Genomic DNA, 26,562 nt, shown 5'->3' with positions numbered 1-26,562 from the left:
TACACTTTAAAAGTCTTCTATTCTTAATGTGACAACCTAATTACCAAATCTCTTTTGGTCTCTGTGTGTACCTCGTATCGTTTATTACCCGTCACAGCACTTCACCCCGTAGCTTCCAAACGTATTAGACATTTTGGCTCCCTCATTCCGTGTTAGAGACTTACACAATCTACTTTTTCTATATCGATATTTCTTACAACAGAGCGTATTCGTTTCCTCGATGAAAAAATGAAAGAAGATTACTCTCTTTGATAAACGTTTCCGTGTTCGCTCGTATACGTGTATTTTTATCAATTCAGCGAATATCGACTTTTAATCGGAGAATTAAATACAAACTCATAATTTGCTCGATGCCTCGTCAATTATCGATTAAGAAAAATTGCACGAAGAATAATCTTATTCGAAGAAAAAAAAAAAAAAGGAACGATTTTAAGATTTTCGTCTATCTAATTTTTCTCCCCAATTTTTCTCCCTTATTAAACGATCCTTGTTGAAAAAAGAAACTACACACGGTCACTCGTCGATTCTTAATTCGAGATAAATCGAGAAAGAAAAAGAACAAAAAAAAAAAAAAAAAATTTCTATTAACGAAAAATATCTTGAAAAATATAAAAATAGAAAAAAAAGACTATTCCACTAGAGTATTGTAAGATGCGAAAAAAAATTTTACTGACTAAAAGGGGGCTGTATTGTTTTTGCCCTTAGATGGGCCGGCCATTGTCCGGGTAAACCTGTTTGTGCGAAGCATTGCGACAATTAGTGACATCAAGATGGTAAGTATACATTAAACCAATCCAAAAATCTTTACAAACGCGGTGCAATGCCATTTCTCTCTTGGCGGGTACTGTTTCCTTATTTTTCTGTTGCTTGCAATAATAAAAGTAGGCGCAATGTAGGTTTTAGAGAGCCTATCGATAATCGATTTAAGATTAAAAAAAAAAAAAAAAAAAAAAAACAAGAGAATGAAAAAAAAAGAAAAGATTTTTTGAACAAGGCCTCAGCACCAACGCGAACAACGGCAACAACAGCAATGGCAGCAGGCTAGCATCTTGTCCCTTCTCCGTTACATATATTCATTATTGTGTCATTACCATCTCTCGTGCAGTGGTGCCAGATTCAATAAGAATTTTTATGGAAAAAAGAAAAAGAAGAACGTATCAATTCTCGATAGAGAGAATCGTATTAAAATTTATCGAACGTGAATAATATTTCGTCAAGATATCGTATACTTTGATCGTCGAATGATAGAAAAAAGAATTTTGATAAAAATTTATACGAGCTCTCTTTCGAGTGGAAATGCCTCTCGTATTAGAATCGTATTAGACGATCGTTTGATAAAAGAAAGTTTGAATCAATTATGCTGCATCAGAAAAGATTTCCTTTCTTCTTTATTTTTAATCCATTTGGATGAGTAATGGTTGTATTAATGTGTTATTTCAATTGCAATTTTCGTTCAGTTGATTTACCTTCGAGAATTCTGCTTTTTAAACATTGTTGGTATTTTCTCTCGCTATTTTCCCTTCCCTATTTATATTCTACATAATTTTATAATAAAATTTTTCAATAACGTATTTAATCGACTATTTTTTTTTTTTTTCGTTACTATAAGTAATTTAATTAGTTCGATGTGTAAATTATTATTTTCTCAAATTTTTGTCCGAAATAAATTATTGTCGAAACGAAAATCTTTTCTGATAATTCGATCAATAATTCAAATGTTTTTTTTTCAATTAATTACGTAAGACGGTTTTCTCTCACGATTCTAGATATCGAGGGTAGATTTCTTTGACAATATTAAAACCTTCGATCTGGGAACACTGTCGCGCAACACTCACCATAGAAACTCTCCGTTTGTAGAGTCTAATTAAAAAAGTCTTGTTTGCTTCCATCGATCTCGTCTACTACTACTTTGTTGATTACCCCCCCACCTCCCCCACTACACCCCCCTTTTGTCACCAGTTTGCAACCAGATTAAATANTTTTTTTTTTTTTTTTTTTTTTTTTCCATATCTAACTGTATAACATTGATACTCCTTATAATTTTAGAATTATACTAATCTCACACAAAACCAATTAGCATCTTTAGCATAGATACAGGCATGTGGCATTTGAATAGCTTCTATGTTCACGTATGTACATACACGTTTATACGCTGCATAGGAGCACAGACGTTGCGGAGGGACGAAGAGAAAGGATATTTAAAAAGAAAAAGAGAGAGAGAGAGAAAGAGAGAACAAAGAGAGAAGGAGAAAGAGAAAGAATCGAAACAAAGAGATAAAGGAGGGGGAGGGGCAGAAAAATGAAAGAAAGAAAAAAGAGAGAGAGAGAGAGAGAGAAATGAAAATAAAGAGAAAAGAAGAGAAAATGGAAAGAATTTATTGGCAGAGTGTTTGGTCTCATAGGTTTTCCTCCAATTTTTTTTTTTTTCTCCATCCCTGGTTCTGGTAGTTCCTTATAGTGCTTGATGACTTAGTACACGTTCTGCTATGTTTTTTTTATTACGTTCACGAACAATTGGATACATAATATCCGTTTTTACTTGTTCTATCTTTTCAACGCGTCAGATGATGTGAGTATGTACATAAAGGATGAAATTATACTCGTGTGTTGAAGGCACGCTGTTCTTTTGAATATTTCCTCGGGATAAGATTAAGTATCGATCAGGTTCTATTCGATAGGTGAAATTATTATACATACACGTTTCATATAGTTCTTGTAGTGAACTTGTAGTTACGTATTGGGCCGTGATCGAGAATTTACGTGCGAAATTTCCGTATTTTGAAATTTTTCTGCATGCATTTTCTATTCGAGGAAAAATGAACCGAACCGCAATTGTAAACTATAATAATAATAGAATTCAGAATAAAAGTTAGAAATAAGAGAAGATTTCGTCTTTTCTCTCGCGATTGTGAAGAATTCTATTTTTCATTTAAAAATATTCATTTTTTTTTTTAAACATAATGCTAAACCGCTTCTTACTTTTGCTATGGAGTAATAGAAAAAAAAAAACGCGTTAAAAAATTTTGACGAAAAATTAATCAAAATTTGACTCGAACTTTTGATTAATTTAATTTCGAATAATCGTAAATTCGTTTTAAGAATCATTCGATAGCTCTGCGTTTTGCTTTTTGCAAAAGTGCAAGTAAAATTTGCATTGTTCTTATCGCTTTTATTTTACGAGAAATAGTAGTATTGATGCAAATATTTTTTCGAAATAAGGATTAGTGTATGTGTTTCGACACTACAGGAACAAAACGTGTCCGACGTCTTGTCCTGGTTCATGTAGGGCGGAATGTTACGCAAACACTCTGTATGGCTCAGGACGATACGTCTGGCTCGTCCAACCAACAGATTTTTGATAAATTGTCATGCTGTGTAACATTCAGGGTATCGTTAATTTCAAAAATTAAAGATTAATCAGAAGTAAATTGATATTCAAATAAATAATTATTCAAATTTTATTTGCAATATTTTCGTAATTTTTCTAACTAGATTTCCAAATCAAAATTTTCAAAAACTCGTTAAAATTGTAAGAATATTCAATATTGAGAGATTCATCGATCAATCTCAGTCTTTTATACTCATTGGAAAAACGAATATTCAATTTCTATTTAATATTCGTACAGACAATTAAATTTATAATTAGTTACAATTGCACGAAATAATTGTATCGAATTATTTTGTGTGAAAATCGCACAATTTTTTTAAATTATCTTAATAAAAAATTACAAAAGATAACATAACACACGTATGCTTGTTCAATATACTTCGAAGACTTTTCGAGCATAGGAATCTACAATTTTCCATTATTCTCGATCGACTTGACTTCGAAATTGAATACGATAATTTATGTTGTTGCTTTCCTTTATTTTGTTGTAAATTTGTGTTTTTAAAAATTTGTAAATAACATTTATTGTCTATATGTATAAAAACATGCTTATAACATTCTTTAGACTTTCGATATACATATGTACATATACAAAGTGTCATGTGTGAATTCAACCAATTTTTTTTCTATTCTTATTCTTTTTTTTTTTTTTTTTTATTTATTATCTTCTTTTCTTCTTTTCATTCCATGCTTTTTTTCCCCCCCAATATAACATATCGAATAAATCTATGTAATAACGTTCCACTAGTTTGTTCTACGATTGATTAGTTCGATCTCTTTTTTTTTTTCCATCCCTGCAATTGTCGTTCGTTCAAAAGAAAGTAATTATGAGGAAAAGAGCTTGCTTAATTAAGATGTTTGATCAATAAGGTTATACGTCTACCTGACTGTTATACGTCTACAGAAGAATTAGAACGTCTGTAATCATCGGTTGAACGTTAATTCATAAAAGTAATTCATAAAATATTTCTTCTTTTCTTTCTCCTGGTTTAATAAGATTTTACATCATATCAAACGCGTTTCAAAGTAATTTTTTAATGTTTTTGAAAGAAATGAAAAGCTCTTGAGCTTAAATAACTTATGATGTGTCGTTAATTCGTTTAAAGAAAACGATTAAAAATAAATTCCAGAAATTGATTTAATAGAAAATTATTAATTATTCGTTCATTTGAATATGAGAGAAATATTTTTGATACGCTCTTCTTCTAAAGAAACTTAAAGTTTTTCGAATTTTTAAAATCTAAATTTGTATTTATTTTTGCATTTATATTCGATTTGAAAATATTTCGAAATTCAGTTTCAATTTTTTTGTCATTCTCAAAATCTAGAATTTTCTCTTTTTTTTTTTTTTTTTAAAATCATCGATTTTTCTTTACATGATCTTTTTTTTTCTTTTTTCTTTTTTTTTTAATATATTCGAGAGAACATACATATACGAATTATAAATCTCACGTATGTATATCGTATTTATTTCAGCGACGATTTCCATCACCCTTTCTCTAAAGGATCTAATTCTTTGAAGGATGCAAAAATTTATTTAAGAAAACAAAAAAAAAAAAAAAATAATACATTTCATTTCAGGAACTTGAAACGAGCGAAAAAAAACAGAACGAAAAAAAAAAAAAAAGAAAAAAGAAATTGTACTCTTTATTTCAACAAAAATCGAGAAGCGTTTCTTTTTTTTCTCATTTACAAACCCCTCGATGCGTTTCATATTACTCAACGATTGATTAATTTTATTTATTCTGTTTGCTATGTTAGATGGGCCCGCGGTTGTCCGCGTCAACATATTTGTTCGAAGTATCTCAAAAATAGATGACGTTACTATGGTAAGTTAAAAAAAAAAAAAAAATCAAAAGAAATCAAATGCCCCGAAAAATCACAAACACACGCCTTATATACACATACTTACTATATATATATATATATATATTTATTTATTTATTTATAAATGTATATATATATATATATATAAAAATTAAATGTTTTGGTAATTGTATACAATCTGTATGTATTATAAATACAGAGATTGATATTATATTATAATACACATAGAAATCGTCTCTCTTAGTTAGATCTTGACAATTATTATGGAATTTGATTAATCGTTCGTCGTTCCTTTTTTTTTTTTTTTTCCAAATATTTTCGCACGATTTCCGAGTAGTAGATTCACTTTTCTTCTAAGAAACAAACGTATAATAACCGTAAACCGTTTCCTTCTCCATATTATTCTATTCTGTTCTTGTTGAAAAAGAAAAAGGAAAATAAAAAAAAAAATTAAAAAAAGAGAAAACTTCGCTTCGTGTTTCGCGTGTTTATTATTTTAACTTTAAAGTGTGAAGAAAAATTGAGAAAAAAATGACGAATAATCCGAGAGAAAAAAAGTTTTTTTCTTACTGTCAAATACGGAAAATAAAATTTTAAACATTTGATCCTTTTAGTACATCTTAGTATGGTCTGACACCGATCTTATGCAGTTTTATAGTTAAAACCCTTTAAGATAATTCTCTCGAGCATTCTCTAAACAGTAATCGGATAGCATGTGAATAGATGTTGAACATTTAGCCGTCATAGAGCACCGGGAAATCTATATTGATTATAGCCATTCAGAGAATTATGATAGTTAGACAAATGAAATGAATATAACTTACTATGTGTTTGTATAATAATACATACATATTAATAAATGTATTATATACACACGTCTTTACTGTTAATCCGCTGCATAACGCTGCTCTTTGTCTCTCAATAGTCTTGTACAAACCAGAGAAAAGGAGAGGGAAAAAAAAAAAAAAAAAAAAAAAAAAAAAAGAAAAAAGAAATAAAAGAAAAACATACGTACACGTTACACGTTTTCTCTTTACCTCTTTGTGTTGTTTCTCCCTTTTGTACCAGGCTCTCTCGTGCGTATTTAAGGCCCACTATCATAAAATTTTTTAATTCTATTATTATATACTATCTCGTATGTTATATTAAGCAAGCATATGTTTTGTATGCCTAAAAAAAAAAAAAAAAAAAAAAAAAAAAAAAACAACTTGACTTCGTTACGAACAGCACGACGATGAATATTTTTCATTCGATTGAAAAAGAAGAAAGTTGAAAAGAAAAGGAAAAAAAAAAAATAATTAAATATCAAAATTTGTTTTCCAAACGAGTTGAACAGATAAAGATTATTACAAATAATAAAAATCGTGTACGTCGTGTTGCGCGTAATTAAAAAAAAAAAAGACCACCTACACCACATACTATCGCTCACGCTATTGTGTTGTAGATGATTTAATGGAACTTGTCGTTTTTTTGACGTACACATTCCTTTGTATATTTTTTTCTTTTTTTCCTGTATCACGTGTGAAACCAATACCATGAATTCAAATACCAAAAAATGGCTGTCCGCCATTGATGACAGACGTATATTATACACAAGTATCAAGAATATATACGACACTTTGTTCGAATTTTATTGTTCGTTTTTTTTAATCGTTCGTATTATCCTATTTCGTTATTTTATATTATATATATATTATATATTATATATCGCACACACGATTATATTTTACAATAATGGCCGCTAAGAATTTACTCTTTTAATCCCTTATTGCATAGATCGATTAGATAAATTCTTTCTTCCATGCTGCATATTCGTTTTTTTTTAAATTAAAATACTCCGCAAAAATATTGTTCCTCGTTTTCTCGCATCTTTGTATTTGTTGCAAATTGTTGAAACGCAAAATATGGGATGCAGATATTTTCTTTATATTATAAAGAACAGATCGTCGATAATCACGTTCGTGTTACAGCTGTAAATCTGTAAATGTTGTTATCCATCTCTTCTTTTCTTAGATATACCAAACTTCTTTTTTTGCGAAAATTTTTAAAGTATATATATATATATCCTCGTATTTTGAACGTATTTCCGCTTCCGTTTTCCGCCATTAACTTGTTTCGAAGGTGATTTCGCTTTTAGTAGGATTTTCTTTTTTTTTGTGTCGCTTTTCTTCGCAAGATTTTTTAAACCGATTTGTAATCATTTCAAATAACTCTCTCGAGCTTTTACGTTATATAATACCTCGCCTGTCTTTTTTTATTAGGACGCGAGATAACTCGTCCGACATTGTATCACGAGATATCGCTAAAAATATAGCGGCATCCTTTATTTATTATCCCTGACTCCTTCCCTTCCCATGGACGAGGTATCTCATAAATTTTAAAAATTAATCAAAATCGTTAAGAAATTTTTCCATTTTAAAAAATTAGTATTTCGTAATTTTACGTAAAATTATATATTTTACGTAAATATTTTTAAGTATTAAGTCGTCTAAAGCAGAGAAGGGATTGATCGACAAACTCGTAACGTAACAATTGATGAAAAACAATTCGAGAATCAGGGTGCAATGGTTTTGTAGAATTTTGCTCTCCAGCAGATATCTTTTTTTTTTTTTCTTTTTTCCTCGATATTACATTATTTCTGAACTGGCTTCGATTGCATTTTTAATTTACAACAGCAACAGACACGATTAGATCTCACGGCGACGTTTCAGCTACTCTTTTATTTCCTTTCTACAATAATCGTAAATTGTTTCGACAGATATTTTTTTGTAGTTTTTGCTCTGAATTTCGTCTTCTACGTCTTGATATAGCAGTAGAGGTGAATACTTTCCCTTCAAACCTGCGAGATCCGTTCAAATGGTGAGTCATTTATTTTTTTTTTTTAATTTCTCGCATGTCAATCCTCTTCTCGATTTTTCTTAACGTAGAACGATTAGCTGTTTATCCTATTCTTATTTATTAAAAAAAAGATCGTAATTTTTCTTATTCTTTTTCTTATTCCCATTTCGTATTTCGTATTTACATTGCTTTTCTCTGAAATTTCATCTCTTTCAAATTTTGTAGAGCTTTTTTTTCAGCTCGATTTATATATTTATCTAGAAAGAATTATTTTTTTTTAATATCAATTCATCAATCGATATATTGTAAATATCTATTGAAGATATAGATTATAAATAATTTATATTCCGTATCTCTTTAATCAACTTTTAATCGTATCGTAATCCCTCTCAAGGAAAAAGAAGAAAAGAGAATTTCAAGCTCGAATTTGTTAAATTCAATTTCGTCGTTCATCGTAGGTATATAGCAGCGAGGAAATTACACGGCGTTAAATTCATTAAATTTGTTAAATTTATTTTTCAATCTTGATTATTGAAATTTAACGAAGAGAACTTTTTTTTATTAAAAAAAAAGAAAAAAAAATAGAGAAATAAAAGAACAATGCAATAAGGGATTAAACGATGATGGGGCATGCATAGCATGTTGTACAAAAAATGTGTGTGTACAATTTTGAACTATTTAAAGATTAAAAAAAAAAAAAAAAAAAAAAGAAGAAGAGTCGAAATCAATTCTACAATGAATGTAATTTATACGAGTCGTATTTGAAATTGTCAACTTCTGCAAGATGGCATCTAAATAAGTTTGAAGTATGCAAATTTCGATGAAGAACAAACGATGGTTGGTAATTGATAGGAAAATAATCGAAGAAGTAAAATTGTGACAGAGATCTGAGTTGAGGAACAGGGTACTTTAGAATTATTAGATTAAACTTCAATTTTCGTTCGAATGATTTTTAGAATGTTTTACAATGTTTTATAAGTTCTCTTATTATATTTTTTCTAGCTTTTCCTTGCTTTTCTTTATTATCCTACATTTTCAATATTATATTAATCTTACAAGCTGAATCACGTAAATACATATGTATGTTCTTCTTCTCTTCGAAACTTTTTTTTAATTATAGAAAGTAATAATCTTTGATGCGACAAATTTTTAGAGGAATTGGAACACAATTTGTTCAAGGACAAAGAATCCCCATCTCGCTTCTTTTTTTTCTAAATTACAATTGATAAAATTTAAGATTGTAACATCTCGAGAGCTTTTCATATTATGTTATAATATTAATAAAAGCAAAGAATATTGCTAGGATGCCGTTCTATTAAAAAGAAGGAAGGGAGACCTCTCTGTCGCAACTTCGAAAACTTGTAATAACCCAAAACAAAAGGGGTTTTTTTCTTCAATTTCATTTCACAAAATCTGTAATATCCGCACAACAATTTTCAAAAAGAGCATGAACACTTTACGTGCTTCACCCTGTATAAAGAATTTTTTTACATTTATCTCTCTTCGTGGCTTGTTGACACATCTTTTGTCCAAATCTCCATTTTTTCGATCGAGATTTTTCGACTCTACTTTTCTCGAGACGTAAAATTTTTCCACGATTCTAATGGTTCTCGTTCGTTTTTCTGCAATGCAAAACAGAGACGACAAAGGGAAGAATCGTTATCATTCTATCTTGAAGCTGCTTAAAAAACGAAACGATCATTCTCATCATCTCATTCCTCGCGAATTGTAACGATCGAAATAGTACTTTCATAAGAGTTCAATCCATCATCCATTGTCAAGAGATTTCCATCTTTTGTTTCGACTTCGACTCGTTTTATATACCCTTCCAAACAAGTTGCACATTGTTATTAAAAATTGTTACTCGCTTTACAATTGGAGAATAATTATTTTTATTCTTAGAAATTTAAAAAAAAAAAAAAAAAAAAAACAATAGCTTCGCTGTGTACAACATTTTATCTTCGTGTTCTTTCATACAGACTTCCATGATAATTTTTAGGTGTTTCACTCATTGTTTTTTTAATTATCGTTGTATCTAAATAGGTATCCTCTCGTCTTAAATGTATGATTGTGTTTCGTCTTTTCATCTTTCATTGTGTCATTCTGCTTTATATTAAATAAATACAACATACATACTTTTCCTTGTTAAATATTACAAATATATCTTTCTTATTACTCAAATGATAAAAAAAATCGTGTAATATCTTCTTTATCGATCGATCACACTTAGCAAATTGTTTGAAAAACAATGGAACTGTTCCGTAGTGAGTGATTTAATAGCTGTAAAAGTTGCCACTCTTATTTTAATCATTCCTATTTCTATTGCAGGAGAAGCTAATTTACTCGAAACAGTTAAATGTCATACTTAACTCGATTAATTCAGTTATTGTAGCCTGAACTGAACCGTTTCTTGAAAAAGAATCCACGTAATTAACGTTAATAATGGAACTTGATAATAAATCGAGAAATTTTTATACAGAGAAGCGAAAATAAGATAAAAAACAAACCATTCCATTCAACACTCGTGTAAAATAGATATTTTATTCAAAGGTAAATCCTTCGATTTATATCTTTTTTTATTATTTTCCCAAACTTTCTCCATCTTTTTTTATTTCGTTAATAAATCTTCTCGCATTTAACAAAGATCAATCATTCGATACGAAGATTCTCAAATTTTAATGAAACTTGCCTATGATATATTCAGAAACCATTTTCTTTTCTAGAACATCATTTTAACGAAAAATGAATCCTAAAAATTTTCTTTCATTATTTGGAACGTTTGGAAACACGCCAAGTTACATTAAAACGGAATTTTCTGACGGAATGAAGATGTTGTAAGATGTTGTAAGATTATTAAAAGATTAAAAAAGAATCACGAAGCTTGGGAGAATAAAAAGAAAAGAAAAAAAATCTGAAAGACACACGGACACACTAGCTAATTCTTGGCAAGTATCGTGAAATGGCGTCCAACTGTCGCATATAAAATAACCTGATTGCTCTCAACATTTACTATTTTACAATTCAACCCCTTGTTGCCGCATCGCGAAACATTTCATCATGGAACATTAGCCAGCTTGGATGTTCTCACGCGTACAGATCATACTTCCATGACATTTCATAGTCATCCGCTTGTCCTATATTATATCACTATCGAAGAGACGACGTTTTTACAGGCAAGCAAGTACGAATCACTAATAATGGAAAAAACCTAGTAGATAACGAAACAAAATTAAAGAAAAAAAAAANAAAAAAAAAAAGAAACAGCGATATTGATCTTGAAACTGGAAACCGTTTCGTAGATACTTTTTCTCACGAAAAAGAAAAAAAAATTAAGATAAAAAGAAGTTAAATATATACCTCCTGATCATGATCCCAGAGATTACCATTCCCTTCTTCACTCACTGTATAGCTTTTCCAAAAGAGAAGAAAAAAAAAAAAAAAAAAGAAAACTCCCGGTTTTAATCCCGGAAAGAAGTGACCATGTATCAAATTAAAAAAGAATTTAAAGAAAGAATAAGAAATAAATAAAAAAAAAAAAAAAAAAAAAAAAATCCATGCAAATCTCGGTACCACGGTAACTGATTTTTAATTAATCGATTTGTTTTGTTCTGTTCCGGTCGACGTATTAGATGAGCCGACAAATGTGATGGTCAACATCTTTCTCCGCTCTATCAGCAAAATAAATGATTATAACATGGTGAGTGCAATCTAAGTCAATCATCTCAAACAAAAGGCCTATATATACCAATCTGTATATCCACACATTGTGTATCTATTAATATTTAACGTCACGTGTATATGATGCCGTAAGACTTGCACTTGTCTGTACTTGTATTTATATTACGTGTGATGTGTATATATATATATTTATATACGTATGTGGGGGTGCTTCGCAATAAATACATACATATATAAATATATACATATGATGGATAAGCCGCGCTAACAGTTGGATGTGTGCTATCAGTCGCACCTCGTTGATTTTTCTCGATGTCGTTGACTGTCATGTTAATATTATATACATATATGTGTATATATATATATATATATATTATATATATTATATATTTAATACATATATACATATATACATATGTATATACGTATATATCTGTATGATCGGCATTATGGTATAATATATACGTATATCCATTTATATGTATATGTGCTTATATATTAGGATATTATCGAATTGATATCTCAATACGAAAGGGAGCGAGTCTGTGATAAGATAAGTCGGAAATGTGGATAAATATTTTATCTTGGAAACCTTCATTTCTCGAAGTGTTTTATTATTTTTCTAATATTTTATTCTTTATTTTTTAAATATCCATTAATTAATTTAAAAAAAAAAAGAAGAAGATTAAGATTGAAAGTATAATTCAATTATTATAACAAACTCAAAAAAAAAAAAAAATAGCGAAGTTTTGGTAAGGAATAATGTTACATAATGTCCATATTTTCGACTTATTTTTTAAGATAGATACGCCATCTTTTGCACCATCAGTTCGATGACATTCTATATATATATATATATATATATGTATATGTATATATATTATATATATATATATATTTGATTGTTTCGGAACGTTCGATTTTTTAACTGTGCTGGTCGTTGCAACCAAGTCTATGCCTTATTGGAATCTTTTTTGCTAGAGAACTAAAGAAAATAGAAGCGCGACGAAGATAATGAAAAACGAATGAAACGATGCGTAAAGTATGGACTCGACCCGTGGATTGCTTTCTTGTTCAACGTTACTCTTTTATACATTCCTTTCGATCATGCGTGCGAGCGATCGTGTCGTGAGTCTAATTGATCTCCTTCCTTCTTTCTTTCTTTTATTCAATTTTATCTCTCGCCACAATTTTATTTCTTTCCCTCAGATCCCTTCCCAAAGTATCATCACAATTCAAGATCAAGATAATATTGGCCCAGAAAAACGATTGATACTTTTTACATAAAATGAAATCTTTCGTATACGACGGGATAGTCTTCGACGAAGTCGTGAACTTTGCTCGTGATTTTCTTGACAAAATGAACGAATTTACTTTAGAAACAGATGTGTTTTCATCAGGCTTGTCTTTGTCGACTCGAATACTTTTCTAATGTATCAAAAAAATGCAATGAATTATTGATTAAGCAAGATACTTTTTTTTTTACTTGAATTAATTTGAATTATAATTTTTTTTTTAGGAATACCACCTATGGGCTGCTATATTATCTTAACCCTTCAGTTTCCATAAGAAAATTCGATTCAAGCTTTCATTCTCTGAATATTTCCCAACGTTGAAAGAATCATTGAATTTCTTCCATTTTATTTTTTTCGGATTTTAAAAAACACGTTCAATTCCTCTTTTCACACACGTAATAAAATACGATCCTTCGTACGCAGGCAGTCGAAGTCGAAAGTCGAAAGTCGGAAGGCTCCTCTAATCACCCTTCTTGTACGCTATATTGTTCTATTTCTTCTTTTTTTTTTTTTTTTTTTTCCTTTTCCTTTTCTATCTTAATTTCTTCTTTTCTGTGTGATTACTAGAGCCTGGACAGAGCAATCGTTACGGAACACTTGGAATCGGCGATATCATGAACCGCATCTTGTCATTTTGCCCATCTCCGATTCTCAACCCTTGCCCACCAACTCTCGTTATCAGAGCCAGTTCCAAATCGAAACTTTGTGTAATCTTTAATCTATCTCGTGGGTAATTGGACGAAAATAAAAAAGCGAAAGTTTCAAACGATCGTCTTATTCCAGCTCTGGTGATGTGTTCGCGTATATATATATATTTATACACATATATATATATATATATATATATATATATATATATATATATATATATATATATATATAAAACGATACAATTGTTTCGTCGTGCGTTTCGTTGCTTTTGCATTGCGGTTTACATTGATGTATTAATTAATTATGGAAGAAAGAAATTGGAAAGGAATTGCGACAGATAAGATAATTAGAGATTGAAGGATTGATAACCAATAGTCACGTGATAGAGAGGTTTCTCACTATTTAATCGTTGCTACGTAAAATCCAACTATTTCCACTCGACGTTAGAAATAGATGATATATAGCTTGAATCGTTGCCAAAGGGAAAGCATAATTGTGCGAGGGAATAACTCGTATGAAAATTGGAAAGCGTACAAAAGATTGCATGACGTTCGAGCGGGAAGAACTGTGACGATGCATAGGAATTTTATTCCTTCTATTTGCGAAATAGAATGTTCGAATTTTTATTTTTCTCTTATTAAATTCTTTTTACACGAAGGAAAAACATTCAGGAATGCTTAGAAACTTTATTTTCGCTTTGCACGCACCGGAATATATTCATAAATTTTATTTTACATTTCGAACAATTTTTTATATATATATATATATATTTATTTTTTTTCTTCCTCTTTTTCTTCGCTCGTGGAAATTGCTTACAAAAATAGCGAACGTTCTTCCCGTTTCAACTGCTTTTACCACTGACATTCGATACAGTACCTGTACCTTCCTACATTCTTCGAATTTGCGCCGCATCACGTTCCTCATATTTCGTTCCAATGTCTAATCGCAAATATAAATGAAATCTTAACTCGATACAATGCGCAACCTCGAAACCAACACGCACACCTCTCTACGCTTCTAATACGCGTGCAAGAGTGTAAAAAAACGTGCAAAGATTTAATGACTTTCGACTCCGAAGAGAAAGATCTCGATAACATCTTCAAGCCTGCAAACTGCTCTTTAAACATCGCAAACACGCGGTTGAGTCTAAAAAAAAAAAAAAAAAAAAAAAAAAAAGAGGTGACGATAAAACTCGAATGATAAAAATCGACTTCATCATGCAAGTAGCAAGGGTCTTTTTTTTTTCTTTTTCAAAACCTTGATTCGATCTTCTTTCTCGGCTTTCAAGCTTCACTAATCGTCGCAGAGCATGATGATGTGGAACGGCGATACGGCAATCACAGGCCGTGTTATTGATTACGTACGAGTTCAGATGTGAAAAAGTTTATTGTGATTGATTACGGATCGTGCATTCTTATTCTCCAACTTTTCTTTTTTTTTTTTCTTTTCCTTTTTTTTTTTTTTTTTTGAAAATTTCTGAAACTGCATGTCATTATTCCACATTATGATGAAGAGTTTGAAAGCATCCATATTGGTTTTCATCTTCGTTTTAAATATGAATTTACGCGATGGCGAACGAGTTGATATTATGATGATTAGATGTTGAAAATGTGAATTACACGAGTTATTGTTATTTGATTATCTATCATGGAAATTGTATTATTAGATTTTTCGTTTTGTACGATAATTTTTATTTTGAAAAAAATGTTTCATGAATTATTCTAATCGCATTCTTTTCTGTATATATATATATATATTTTTTTTCTCTTGTGTTGTATTTTGCTCTATTATCTTGATGATTCTATATAATATTCTAGCTATGTTCATAAATTTATTATTCTGTATAAAATGCAGAATGAAATTGGTAATTAACAATTGCTATTAAATAAAATAATTTATTTTTTCTTCTAAGTATATCTTTTAAGGATCTTAATGCTTTCAAATTTTTTGTTAGTGGTGTATGTATACATGTACACCTCCATTTTTAAATATTAGAACGCTTAATTTGTAAAAAAAAATCACAAAAACTTTGATTAAATTCGATCTTTCGTGTTACATGAAAAAATTAATTTTTAAAATTTAACTTTAAAAAAATATTTCTAAATTAAAGTTAAAGAAAAGGAATTATATTCAAGTTACAAAACGAAAGCATATAATTTTAATAATTGGCAATAAAAGATCGTATTTCTCATAAATATGTTCTAATACTTATAAACAGGAGTGTATATCTCAAAAAGTAATCCCCTTCCTTCTCCTTATTCATTCGATCTCTCTTTTTTACGCCCAAGTCATCTATCTTTTCTTACCTATCTCTCTTCTACATCTATCTATCTCTATTCCAATGTCGTCCATACATCATCAGATCATATAAAGGACGTCGACGAGAAAGCTTCGTCTTCGAGGGTTTCGAATCGAATTTCATCGTGCCATCGATCAGTTCACTAATAGGTGCTCATATCTGATAGAAAATCACGGACGTCACGCCAGAATCCTCCAAAGTGGCATAATAATCGATAATCGACGCGCTGTATCGCGATATCTCGAGAGAAGTTGTACGTCAAAATCTGATCCACGTTAACAACATTCGTTACAGAACGAATTTTCTAAAATAATTTCTAAAGTACGAAATTAGGAAATCGAGGATCTCGATTGTGATCGATCAAAAATCTCCCCAAATCTCGACATGGCGTGAACTTAAGAATTAATTTTCAACGCAAAAATTCTATAAATCTTCTCGAACTTATATCGTATATGTTATTATTCCTGTTGGTGGGAAAGAATGGAAAGAAAGAATTTCATTCGAAGGAGAATATTGCTTCAGCTCGTCGCTATAAAGGCTTGATTGTGTATTATGTAAAAAAAAAAAAAAAAAAAAAAAATCATTTTTTCCATGCAGGAACATTTCGTATGGTTTAAAAGGACGACATGGTATGTACTCGTTCGTTTCAAGTGGGACGATCTTCTCTTAATTTCCTTTGTTTGAATCTTTATTTCATCTTTTCTTCTTTTTCTTTTACTTTATTCTTTCTTTTTATTTCTATTCTGACTTTCTCTGTCACAAATATATATATATATATGTATGTATATACATGTAACATTATTTAAGAGATTACGAAAAATGTCTTCCAATTTATGATAAAGAAATCATATGAAGCAGGGATGTATCGTGTTCATAGATATGTGTAGGCAATATTTGCAATATTATACTTGCAATATTCATTATTGCTTGTAATACAATTCTTCGAAACAATCACGATCGATCGAAGCAATGACTTTTAAATAATAATTTTTCTTTTTTTCTCTATATTTTTAAGCCAATATTGGCTTACAATAATAATACAATTAATCATTAAGATGTATAAGATATTTGCCTGAAAATGTCGGATTCTTTGGAGCACAGATTATATAGTTACTGTTCATGCGTTACTTTAGGTCTGGATGGCTTCGAAATAATTTTTTTTCAAGTGATTTAAAAATTTGGGGAATAATCTGCAACATAAATCTGAAAGGATAACTGTAATGAATTATTCGTAACAAAATTTAATCACCACTCGATATTTAAATAATAGATACTCGATGATAAAGAATTATTTCAAATTTTCATAAATATAATTAATACGGTAAATTTCAGAAAAATCTTATCGTAATATAAGAAGAATGAATTTAATTAATGTCGAGGGACAAGAGAATTGAGAAAGATTGGAGGAGAATTCTCTTTCATTCCGGTGAAAATACGAGCCGTACGATAAAGTCGGATTATTAGCTGACTCGTACTACTTGCGTGTAATGTATTCATGAAAGCGAAAGTGAATGAACTGAATGAACTCTTATTAAGATATATCACTTTCGTAGCGTCAGATCGATCAAAAGATGTCGAATAATTAAGTATCGTGAACAAAGAACTGTATCGTACGCCTGTTTACCTTTCACACACACGTGCACATAAACACGTATACATAACAGGTAGGTGCATAGAAACTCTGAACGGCGATAGAAATCGCGAGAAGGAAAATCAATTATAATTGGATCGATCGAAACGAGAGAGAAGAGAACAAATTTTTCAAATTATACGAAGAGATATTTTTGTTATATATTTTATAAAAAGATTTATATATTCAAAGGAAAAAAAAAAAATAAAATATAACCATTCTTCACTTGACTATTGGTTATCAATATACATATATATTTGTTTACACATCCGATGAATTAATTTTGACTTTTTTATTTCGATATATATATATAGGATATGTTATAAACGAATCGAACAAATTGTGCTGAACAATTTCTTGAGAAAAAAGTAAGCGATTGTTATCTCTTTAAACGGATTTTTCTCGAAATAAAACGAATCTTATGTACCTGTAATTTTAGTTGTACTTTGACGTAGGTGTATAAGGAGATGATTATTTTTCAAATTTCTTTTTTTTTTTTTTTTTTTTGCCACAGTGTTTCTTCGAATCACTGTGCGTTTCCCACATAATTCCAAGCCATTTTTGCAAACCTGTCGACACACGTAGGAACATGCAAATATCGAAGTTCGAATGATCGCGCTTCTAAGAGAATAAAGCGAAACAAAATAAGAGAGAATACAAGATAAAAATACAGCAATTTTGGAGGCTTTTTGAATCCTCCTTTTGCGACATGTTGCTCAATTTTCAGAAACTCTCGTGGATAATGGTAAGTGTTCGCAACCAGAAATTAATCGTCGAGAGAGAGAGAGAAAAAAAAAGATACGAAAGAACGGAAAATAAAATAGAACGAAATGATAAAATGAAATAAACGAGCGAGCAAAATCGAAAAAATATAAAATATAAAAAGAAAACAAAAAAAAAAAAAAAAAAAAGAAGGAAGAGAATATATTTAAAACGAATTAAAAAAACCGAAAGAAGGATTTAAATTTTAATTTCCATTCCGAGTACGCTGCCAAGAATCGGAGGAAAAATATCGAGATATTCGAATGCAAAAAATAAAAAATAAAAAAAACACCAAAGAATGACACAAAAGAGAAAAAATTTTGGACTAACCCCCCTTCCAAGCAATAAACAAAAGTTAAAAAGACAAAAAAAAAAAATAAATAAATAAATAAGACAGGATGCCGTCAACAGGGACAGACCCAGCCAGGATAAAATGAAACTGTGAGCCAACATGCATGCGTTGTCCACTTGCAATGTACATACATATATGCATATCTTTCTGTATATATATATATATCATCGATAATTTTCAGACACATACATAGCAATATAAAGTAGAGTAGAGTTAAGATTGTTTCTAGCTGGTATATCCACTGGTAGTTATTGGTAGTTAGCTTCGATGTTGCTTCGATTGCATGTCTTTTACATTTGCTTCAACGCGGTGTATACAATTACAACCTGAACATCATTGTTTGTTCGTTCACCCCCCTCCCACTTCCTTGGTCCACAACCCCCTCTACTCCCCTCTACGCCCCTTACCCTATTTTTTTTCTCGGCAACGAGACTTTTTCATTCCAGCAAGATATCCACGCGGCCTTGATTCTTTAACGCTTCGTGGTCAAAAAAAAGAAGAAGGAGGAGGTGAGGGTGAAAAAAAGGGGTGGAGAGAGATAGAGAGAGAGAGAGAAAAGAAAAAATTCACCACGACGACCTTTCGTCGTCGGAGCAGAAGTGCTCTTTGCCGTTGAAACGACCTCTAAAACCGTCCAGGGTTAATCTTTTTTCTTGTTCCGGCTTTTTTTTTTTTTTTTTCTTTTCTCTCCACCTCCTTCTTCCTTTCTCTTTCTCTCTCTCTCAGTCTTCAGTCTCAGAACATCTTTCGCGGATTTCTTATCGTTCTATCGGCGAAGAGCTATCTGTTTAAAGTTGGATGTGCCTTTTGAAAGGACAAATGAAAAAAAAAAAAAAGAAAAAAATGTGGAAAGTGATCGAGTGATTTAAGGGAGAATTTTTGTTGAACGTTCGTAATCGATGGATTGTTATTTTTTTTTTTTTTTTTTTTTCACGAAGCGTTGAAGATACTCGAACGAGGTATCTTAACGCATACTTCCGTTCGATTGGGCTGATATAAAGTAAACGATCGAGTAGGTAGGATATTCGAGGCATCGTTATTATTATTATCATCGAAGACAAAGATATCTTTGGTTACTTTGTTTTATTAGAAATATTTTTTTTTTTTTTTTTTACACCCGCTCCTCCCTTCCCTTCCTCTGTTTTCCTTTTATTTGATTCTGTCAGAATCTTTTTATCTCGTTCCAACGAGATCGATGGGATATATATTCCGATCGATTTTGCGATGGAATTTCATTTTAATATTTCCTGATACATTTGTAAGATTTGTGGAACGCTTTGCTCGATCATTATTTTTCGAGGAGACGTTTCAGAAAGTCAGTCGGTGACTTTAAGATGCTGATGTTACGCAATTACTGACCTCGTTCACGTTTATTGATGCAGCTTACTGTTCTTTCTTCGTTCGTCTTGCGTTTCGTTTTTGAAATTTTTCTATTCATTTTTATCATGTGTTAGACGTGTAATACTGAATCGTATGTCGAGAGAAATTTATCTCAGTGTTTGCAAGGATTTATCAGATTAATGATAAATCTTTTCTTTTTTTTTTTAAATGAATTCTATTCTTCTTTTTAAAATAGTTTATACACAAGTGTGTGTTCTCAATTGAAAAGAGTTCAAAGATTGTTTGGGATAATATCAATTGTGAAATTAATAGTAAGTGTAATATTAATAATATTATTTTTCTCTTTTTATTTTTCATAACGTTAACCAGGTCAGTAAACTAATTTTTATGTGATCAATGGTACAACAATGAGTAAAATCAAATTGATTTTTTCCGAATTGTTAAAATTGTATATTATAAAAGTTACGTTACTCTCTAGTTACATTTTTAAATTCCACATATTCCACAAATTTATTACATAAAAATACAAAGTTAATTATGCATAATAAATTTTAATTATTATACAGCTGTATATTATTTTTAATTAATTTTTCTTCCTTGTTGATTTCTGTAGATTGATTTCATGATTAGAAAGAGGCATAGAAATTTCACATTGGACATTTAAAAGGATAATTGAAATATTTACAGATTTTTTTTTGAGAAAAGAAATACTTACAAAATTTATTTAACATTTCGAATAAACGATTCCCAATACGAAACGAAATATTTTCTTTTCAAAAGTCTGTTCTGAAATTTCTTTTGCAATTGCCTTATTTCTTTCTTTTAATTCACTTTAATTCACAAATCATTATATAGAAATTTCGAACGATCATTTCGATTCATAATTTATTTGCTATTCACTTTGCTACGATCAAGATTCACTCGATTAAATCATTCTTATTTTTTCTTCTCTGCAGGAATATTCTGTACAGTTAACATTCCGGGAACAATGGCTGGATGAACGATTACGATTTAATGATTTTGGAGGTAACTTTAATTTGTTTCAATAATGTTTTTCTACAATTCTGTTTTATCTGTTTCCGTTCTAATATTGTAAAATTATTTTACAGGTCGTCTAAAATATTTAACATTAACGGATGCGAGTCGTGTTTGGATGCCAGATCTGTTCTTTTCGAATGAGAAAGAAGGACATTTTCACAACATTATTATGCCGAATGTGTACATTCGTATTTTTCCCAATGGTTCCGTTCTATACAGTATACGGTAATAATAATAATAATCGATACATATTCCAAAAAATATAAATATTCTCTTTTAATAATTTAAAATTATTCTGACGTTCTATGTATTTCCAGGATATCCTTAACATTATCATGCCCGATGAATTTAAAATTGTACCCCTTGGATCGACAAGTTTGCTCATTGCGTATGGCAAGTTGTAAGTATTACATTTATCTAATAAAAAATATATATTTAAATATCAAATTTGTAATGTATAACATGCAGAGAGAAATTTGGTTTTATTCTTATTCTATAAATTTTTAAAAATTTTTTAAAAAAAGATATTCGCGGTTTATATTAATAGAGAATGTAATTTTTTTTTAGATGGTTGGACAACCGATGATTTGGTTTTCTTATGGAAGGAAGGAGATCCTGTCCAAGTTGTTAAAAACCTACACCTGCCTCGGTTCACGTTGGAGAAATTTTTTACTGATTATTGTAACAGCAAGACGAATACTGGTCCGTAAATTGCCCATTTTTATTTTATTTTATACTATTAAACTGCTATATAAAACTAATGAAAGATTCAATTTGTAGGAGAGTACAGCTGCTTGAAAGTTGACTTGCTCTTCAAGAGAGAATTCAGTTACTATCTTATTCAAATTTACATTCCCTGCTGCATGCTCGTCATTGTATCCTGGGTATCGTTCTGGCTCGATCAAAGTGCTGTACCAGCTCGAGTTTCACTAGGTAACCTTCAACTGGACATAAATGTTTCAATTCAAAAAGAAAATCAAATTTTTCCAATATGATTTTCCAAAATGAACCTATGGAAATTTATACAAATCTATTTATCTCTCTTATTTTATTCTACATTGTTACTCTGATGATTTCAAGATTAATTAAGATTGATTGAACTAGGTTCATAATAGGAATTATCAATTATTATCAATTATTTATTTATTTAATTTATTTTGATTAATTATTCTTATTATTTAGGTGTGACCACCTTGTTGACGATGGCTACACAAACGTCAGGAATAAATGCCTCACTGCCACCAGTCTCTTATACAAAGGCTATCGATATTTGGACAGGCGTATGCTTGACCTTTGTATTCGGCGCTCTCCTCGAATTTGCTCTAGTAAATTATGCGTCGCGGAGCGACATGCACAGCGATAATATAGAGAAAAAATATCCGCCGTCTGAAACGGAACAATCCACATCGATGGATCTACCCTCTGATCAAGTCGAACCAGATAATTCGTCGAATTTCGCTATGGTCAGTATACAAGAATATTATAAGCTATTCAAGCCCTAAGTGCTTCTTTATACCTTCTTTTTCTTTCCCTATCCTTTCTAAAAAAAAAAAAAAAAAAAAAAAAAAAGAAATAACAGTGTTTATTGTTCCTATTGTTTTAAATGTATAGAATGGAAATTGTGTCTTCCTTTTTTTATTCCTTAGTAAATCTCATATTATTAATGTTTGATATATAAAATCCTAAATATTAGCACATTGATTCATTGATAATATAATTCTGATACTTATTTCGTGTTAAGAATAATTGTTAATCTAATTCATTAAATATTTTTTTTTATTTACTTTTTTATGTTAGAAGTACATTATTTTTTTTTTTTTACTTTTTTTTTAAATTGTATATTTTCATTATATTATATCAAATATTTTTTTATAATAATAAATTTTGTTTCTTTGTTTTTTATTATTCGTTATTGTGTATTAGAATCTTTTTAGATTTTCTTTCATTTCTTATGAATTTTTTTATTTTTATTCTATCTTTTTTAAATGTATGATTTTATAGCATAATAAAATCGTAAAATAAGAAAAAAGATAGCAACATTTCTTCTGGCAACATTCATCTTTGGTCAATGATAAAATGCTGCATTTCGAATATTGTATACAATGGTAAAGCGACGATTAGAAAAATAAGCTTAATTTTATGGAGCTTCTTTTAATTTTTTTTATAGTTATCATTCTATACTTTAGTTATTTGCATATAAAATATTTCATAAGCATAGAGCATTAATCATAAGATGTTATATCTCTTGTTATTTTTCTTTTTCTTTTTTTTTTTTTCTTAACGATATAATTGAAGTGTATATAAATTGAAAAATTCTGAATCTAGCTGTCACAACGTACATTCATTCTATTATTTTATTTTTATTATTATAAACTGCTAGACCGGATATGATGGACCACTTCAACATTCTCTACAGGTAAATAATTCATTTAAAAAGTCTAGTATTTTATATTTCTAACTTGATTTTTACATTCATACAGTAATGCGACTTTCAGCATTTGAATAATTGATCATTCTAGAGATATACATGCTATAATAGTAATTTAATGGTAATGAACATTTTATTTTTATATGACAAATGCTTGCTACATTGTATAGGTAGAAAAAAGATATCATTACATTTTATGGTAGCTCTTTCATATTCATACTAGAATGATACTTTTTATACAGTCATAATAAGAAAAAACAAATAAATATAATATTTATTCAATTTCATTTAAGTCGATGAAAAATATACAATACAAACTTTTATTAGGTTTTTACACATATTCACATATTCCATACGAGTTAAATTTTTCAATTATCGTTAATCAAAGTTGGATGTGTTTTTAGATCATTTTGATATCATTGGAATATTATATGATATGCATGTTTATACAATTTTAGATCACTTGATAAGAAATAGGTCTATAGAAAAAATATTTTCAATTTAGATTGTTCTCCTAATGTCTCCAACATTTTTTGTTGTGAAATAATCCATAAAAAAAAAAAAGTAAGAATATAATGCATGCATATATAAGAGAGAAATACACAGGAAATGTGCCAACACTTTTACTACAAACTCGCACCACAATTAGCTTTACGTGTTAAATGTTATATATCCACTTCCGTTATAATCAAAATTGTGAATAAATTTCCTCAAAATATTGATCTTTCCTTTTAAAACTTTCTCTTATTAGAGAATAGTATTTTACAAAATATATATCTCGCGAATGTATCTTATTTTCCTATACAGTGACCTGTTGACTCGTCACCATAATAAAATTGGCAAAAACCAAAGTAATTTTATAAAGATTTCAAATCGAGTAGAACTTGATATTTTGTTACGTATCTTTCAATTTTAATGAAAACATCCCTTCTAAATAAAAATATCTATTCAGAATTAAAAAATAAAGTACCTACTCGAAGTAAAATGTATCGTTCACTTAGCAAAGTTAACGAGTCACTGTAAAAAAAACAAAATTACAATAATTTTCATTCTTGCGTATATCTTGGAAAAAAGAAAAAAAGAAAATCGATAATTTACGAGAGAGAAAAGAAAGAAAAGAGAAATAGAAAACGCGCGACTAATGGGCGGCAATCGTGGTAATTTTTTCAGAAACCTCTGGTCCGACAACCGGAGGATACCATGTCGGTGGATAGGATGCAGCACTGCGAATTACATATGCAACCACGAAAAAAAAACTGCTGCAGGTCGTGGCTGTCCAAGTTCCCGACGAGGTCCAAGCGCATCGACGTCATCTCACGGATCTTCTTCCCCATCGTATTCGCTTTCTTCAATCTCGCGTACTGGTCCACGTACCTGTTTCGGGAGGAAGAGCAGAACGAGTGAACGTCGACGAGGAAGCGCTGGGATCAAGGAACGTGGCTCGCGGCCATTCCCATCATTCTCACACCACAACAACCACAACAAGCACAACCGCCAAACCTCATCATCGTTCGCGCCCACGCCACCATCATCACCAACAACCGCAACCACCTTACCACAGTTGTCGCCTCCATCACCAACACTATCAACATCAACACGGTAACCTGCAACAACAGTCGCAACAACACCTGCAACAACAGCCGCCGCCACCGCCGCCCGCCCCATCTGGCCAACATCAATCGTTACCATCGCACCACCACCACCACCACCACCAGAGGCACAAACACCATCCGCGTTATCACATACATCAAGCACAGCAACCGAGATCTCCCTCGTTCTCGTCGTTGCACAACGTCGAAGGTAGCGGTCGGTGCTCGCCAAGGGGTTCGCGGCACTCGTGCAAAAGCCCTGCGAGATCCTCACCCTCACCCTCGCCTTCGCCCTCGCCCTCGCCCACCGCGTCTCGCAGGGCTACGCCCTCACCACCCGCGGCGACTGTTCGCACGACCCCACCTCAAGACATCCGCCGTTTTCAACCATTTCCGCTTCCTCGTACCGAGAGGTGCTGTTGGGGTCTTTTACCGCGGCGTTGGTTCACATGTCGAGCGAAAGGTACAGCCGGGATTGACTTCGTCTCGCGTATCGCTTTCCCCCTCATGTTTATCTTGTTCAATTTGGGATATTGGTCCACCTATCTGTTCGCAGGTGACGAAAATCTTCATATGCAAAAGTAAGACTATTGCGTATCGAGATCATTATTGCATATTGGATGGTCACATAGATGGATCGAGAGAGGGAAAGAGGGATGGAAAGGTGTATACGCGAGTGATATCAGTCTACGTCGAATAAATTTAATTATAAAGTCTGTCTGGTCGGGCTGTCTCGACGGATCGTGTCCCCCTTCGCGTTGCGACCATGTTTTTCCATGGTATGCCCGTCATCTTTGTCAATATTATCGTCAAGGAATGGTGTGAAAGAGCGTATAACGTTCACGTCAATAATATCTTGTAATATTATGTCGATATTTCGAGAATAGATAGGAGGGAACACCCGTTCCGTTGGGAGATGCTCGTACGCTTGTGTTTGAAATCGAGAGTGGGAAAGGAAAGAATGGCATAAATGGTATGAAATCGAGAACAAAGTGTACTTGGACAGAAGACTTTTCAATAATCCGTGCCTGAAGTTCGATGACCACATAAAAGACCAAGGAAAGCGCAACGAAATAACAACGCTCGGTACGGTAGGAAGTAGTCGACGAAATATATTATATATAAATGAATATATATATATAATATATATATACATAATAAAAAAAACCAACGGGAGAAACGAAAATGGTATAAAGATTTAAGCTCTCTTATGCGACCGTATATATATTATTATACACACATACACACACCTCTGTAACATATTCGGAAGACCGCGTGCCACAGGATGAAAAACCAAATGTTGTAGTGTGGGCCCTGTATAGCCACGGCCTGTTAAACGAACTACATGCGAATGAATAAATTTATAAATAATATAACGTAATTATAATTGACAAGTAAATCGTTAATGCAACAATGATTCCTGTGTATAAAAAAAAAAAAAAAAAA

At 30.9% G+C, this 26,562-nt stretch overlaps 1 protein-coding gene across 11 annotated transcripts in view; it reads left to right on the top strand.

Moving 5' to 3' along the window:
* LOC122719458 (glutamate-gated chloride channel) overlaps positions 1-24,945 on the top strand; it is a 32,543-nt gene extending 7,598 nt beyond the window's left edge. Inside the window, exons 1-11 of one of the 11 annotated variants that reach the window (XM_043945259.1) lie at positions 708-773; positions 5,150-5,217; positions 11,683-11,750; positions 21,018-21,087; positions 21,171-21,324; positions 21,417-21,499; positions 21,667-21,801; positions 21,880-22,032; positions 22,282-22,562; positions 23,480-23,515; positions 24,698-24,945. In XM_043945259.1, coding sequence (XP_043801194.1) covers positions 11,700-11,750; positions 21,018-21,087; positions 21,171-21,324; positions 21,417-21,499; positions 21,667-21,801; positions 21,880-22,032; positions 22,282-22,562; positions 23,480-23,515; positions 24,698-24,931 — 1,197 coding nt within the window. In that variant the 5' untranslated portion in view covers positions 708-773; positions 5,150-5,217; positions 11,683-11,699 and the 3' untranslated portion in view covers positions 24,932-24,945. Of the gene's footprint in view, positions 1-705; positions 774-5,149; positions 5,218-11,682; positions 11,751-21,017; positions 21,088-21,170; positions 21,325-21,416; positions 21,500-21,666; positions 21,802-21,879; positions 22,033-22,281; positions 22,563-23,479; positions 23,516-24,697 lie in introns of those variants that run through there. The other 10 variants (XM_043945260.1, XM_043945264.1, XM_043945261.1 and 7 more) reach the window with 10 other exon arrangements.
* Positions 24,946-26,562: the final 1,617 nt, after the last annotated feature.

Source organism: Apis laboriosa, unplaced genomic scaffold (assembly GCF_014066325.1).
Source record: "Apis laboriosa isolate Shangri-la unplaced genomic scaffold, ASM1406632v1 scaffold78_cov150, whole genome shotgun sequence".
In the NCBI taxonomy this organism is placed as follows: Eukaryota; Metazoa; Arthropoda; class Insecta; order Hymenoptera; family Apidae; genus Apis; species Apis laboriosa.
This window is presented reverse-complemented; position numbering and strand designations above follow the sequence as displayed.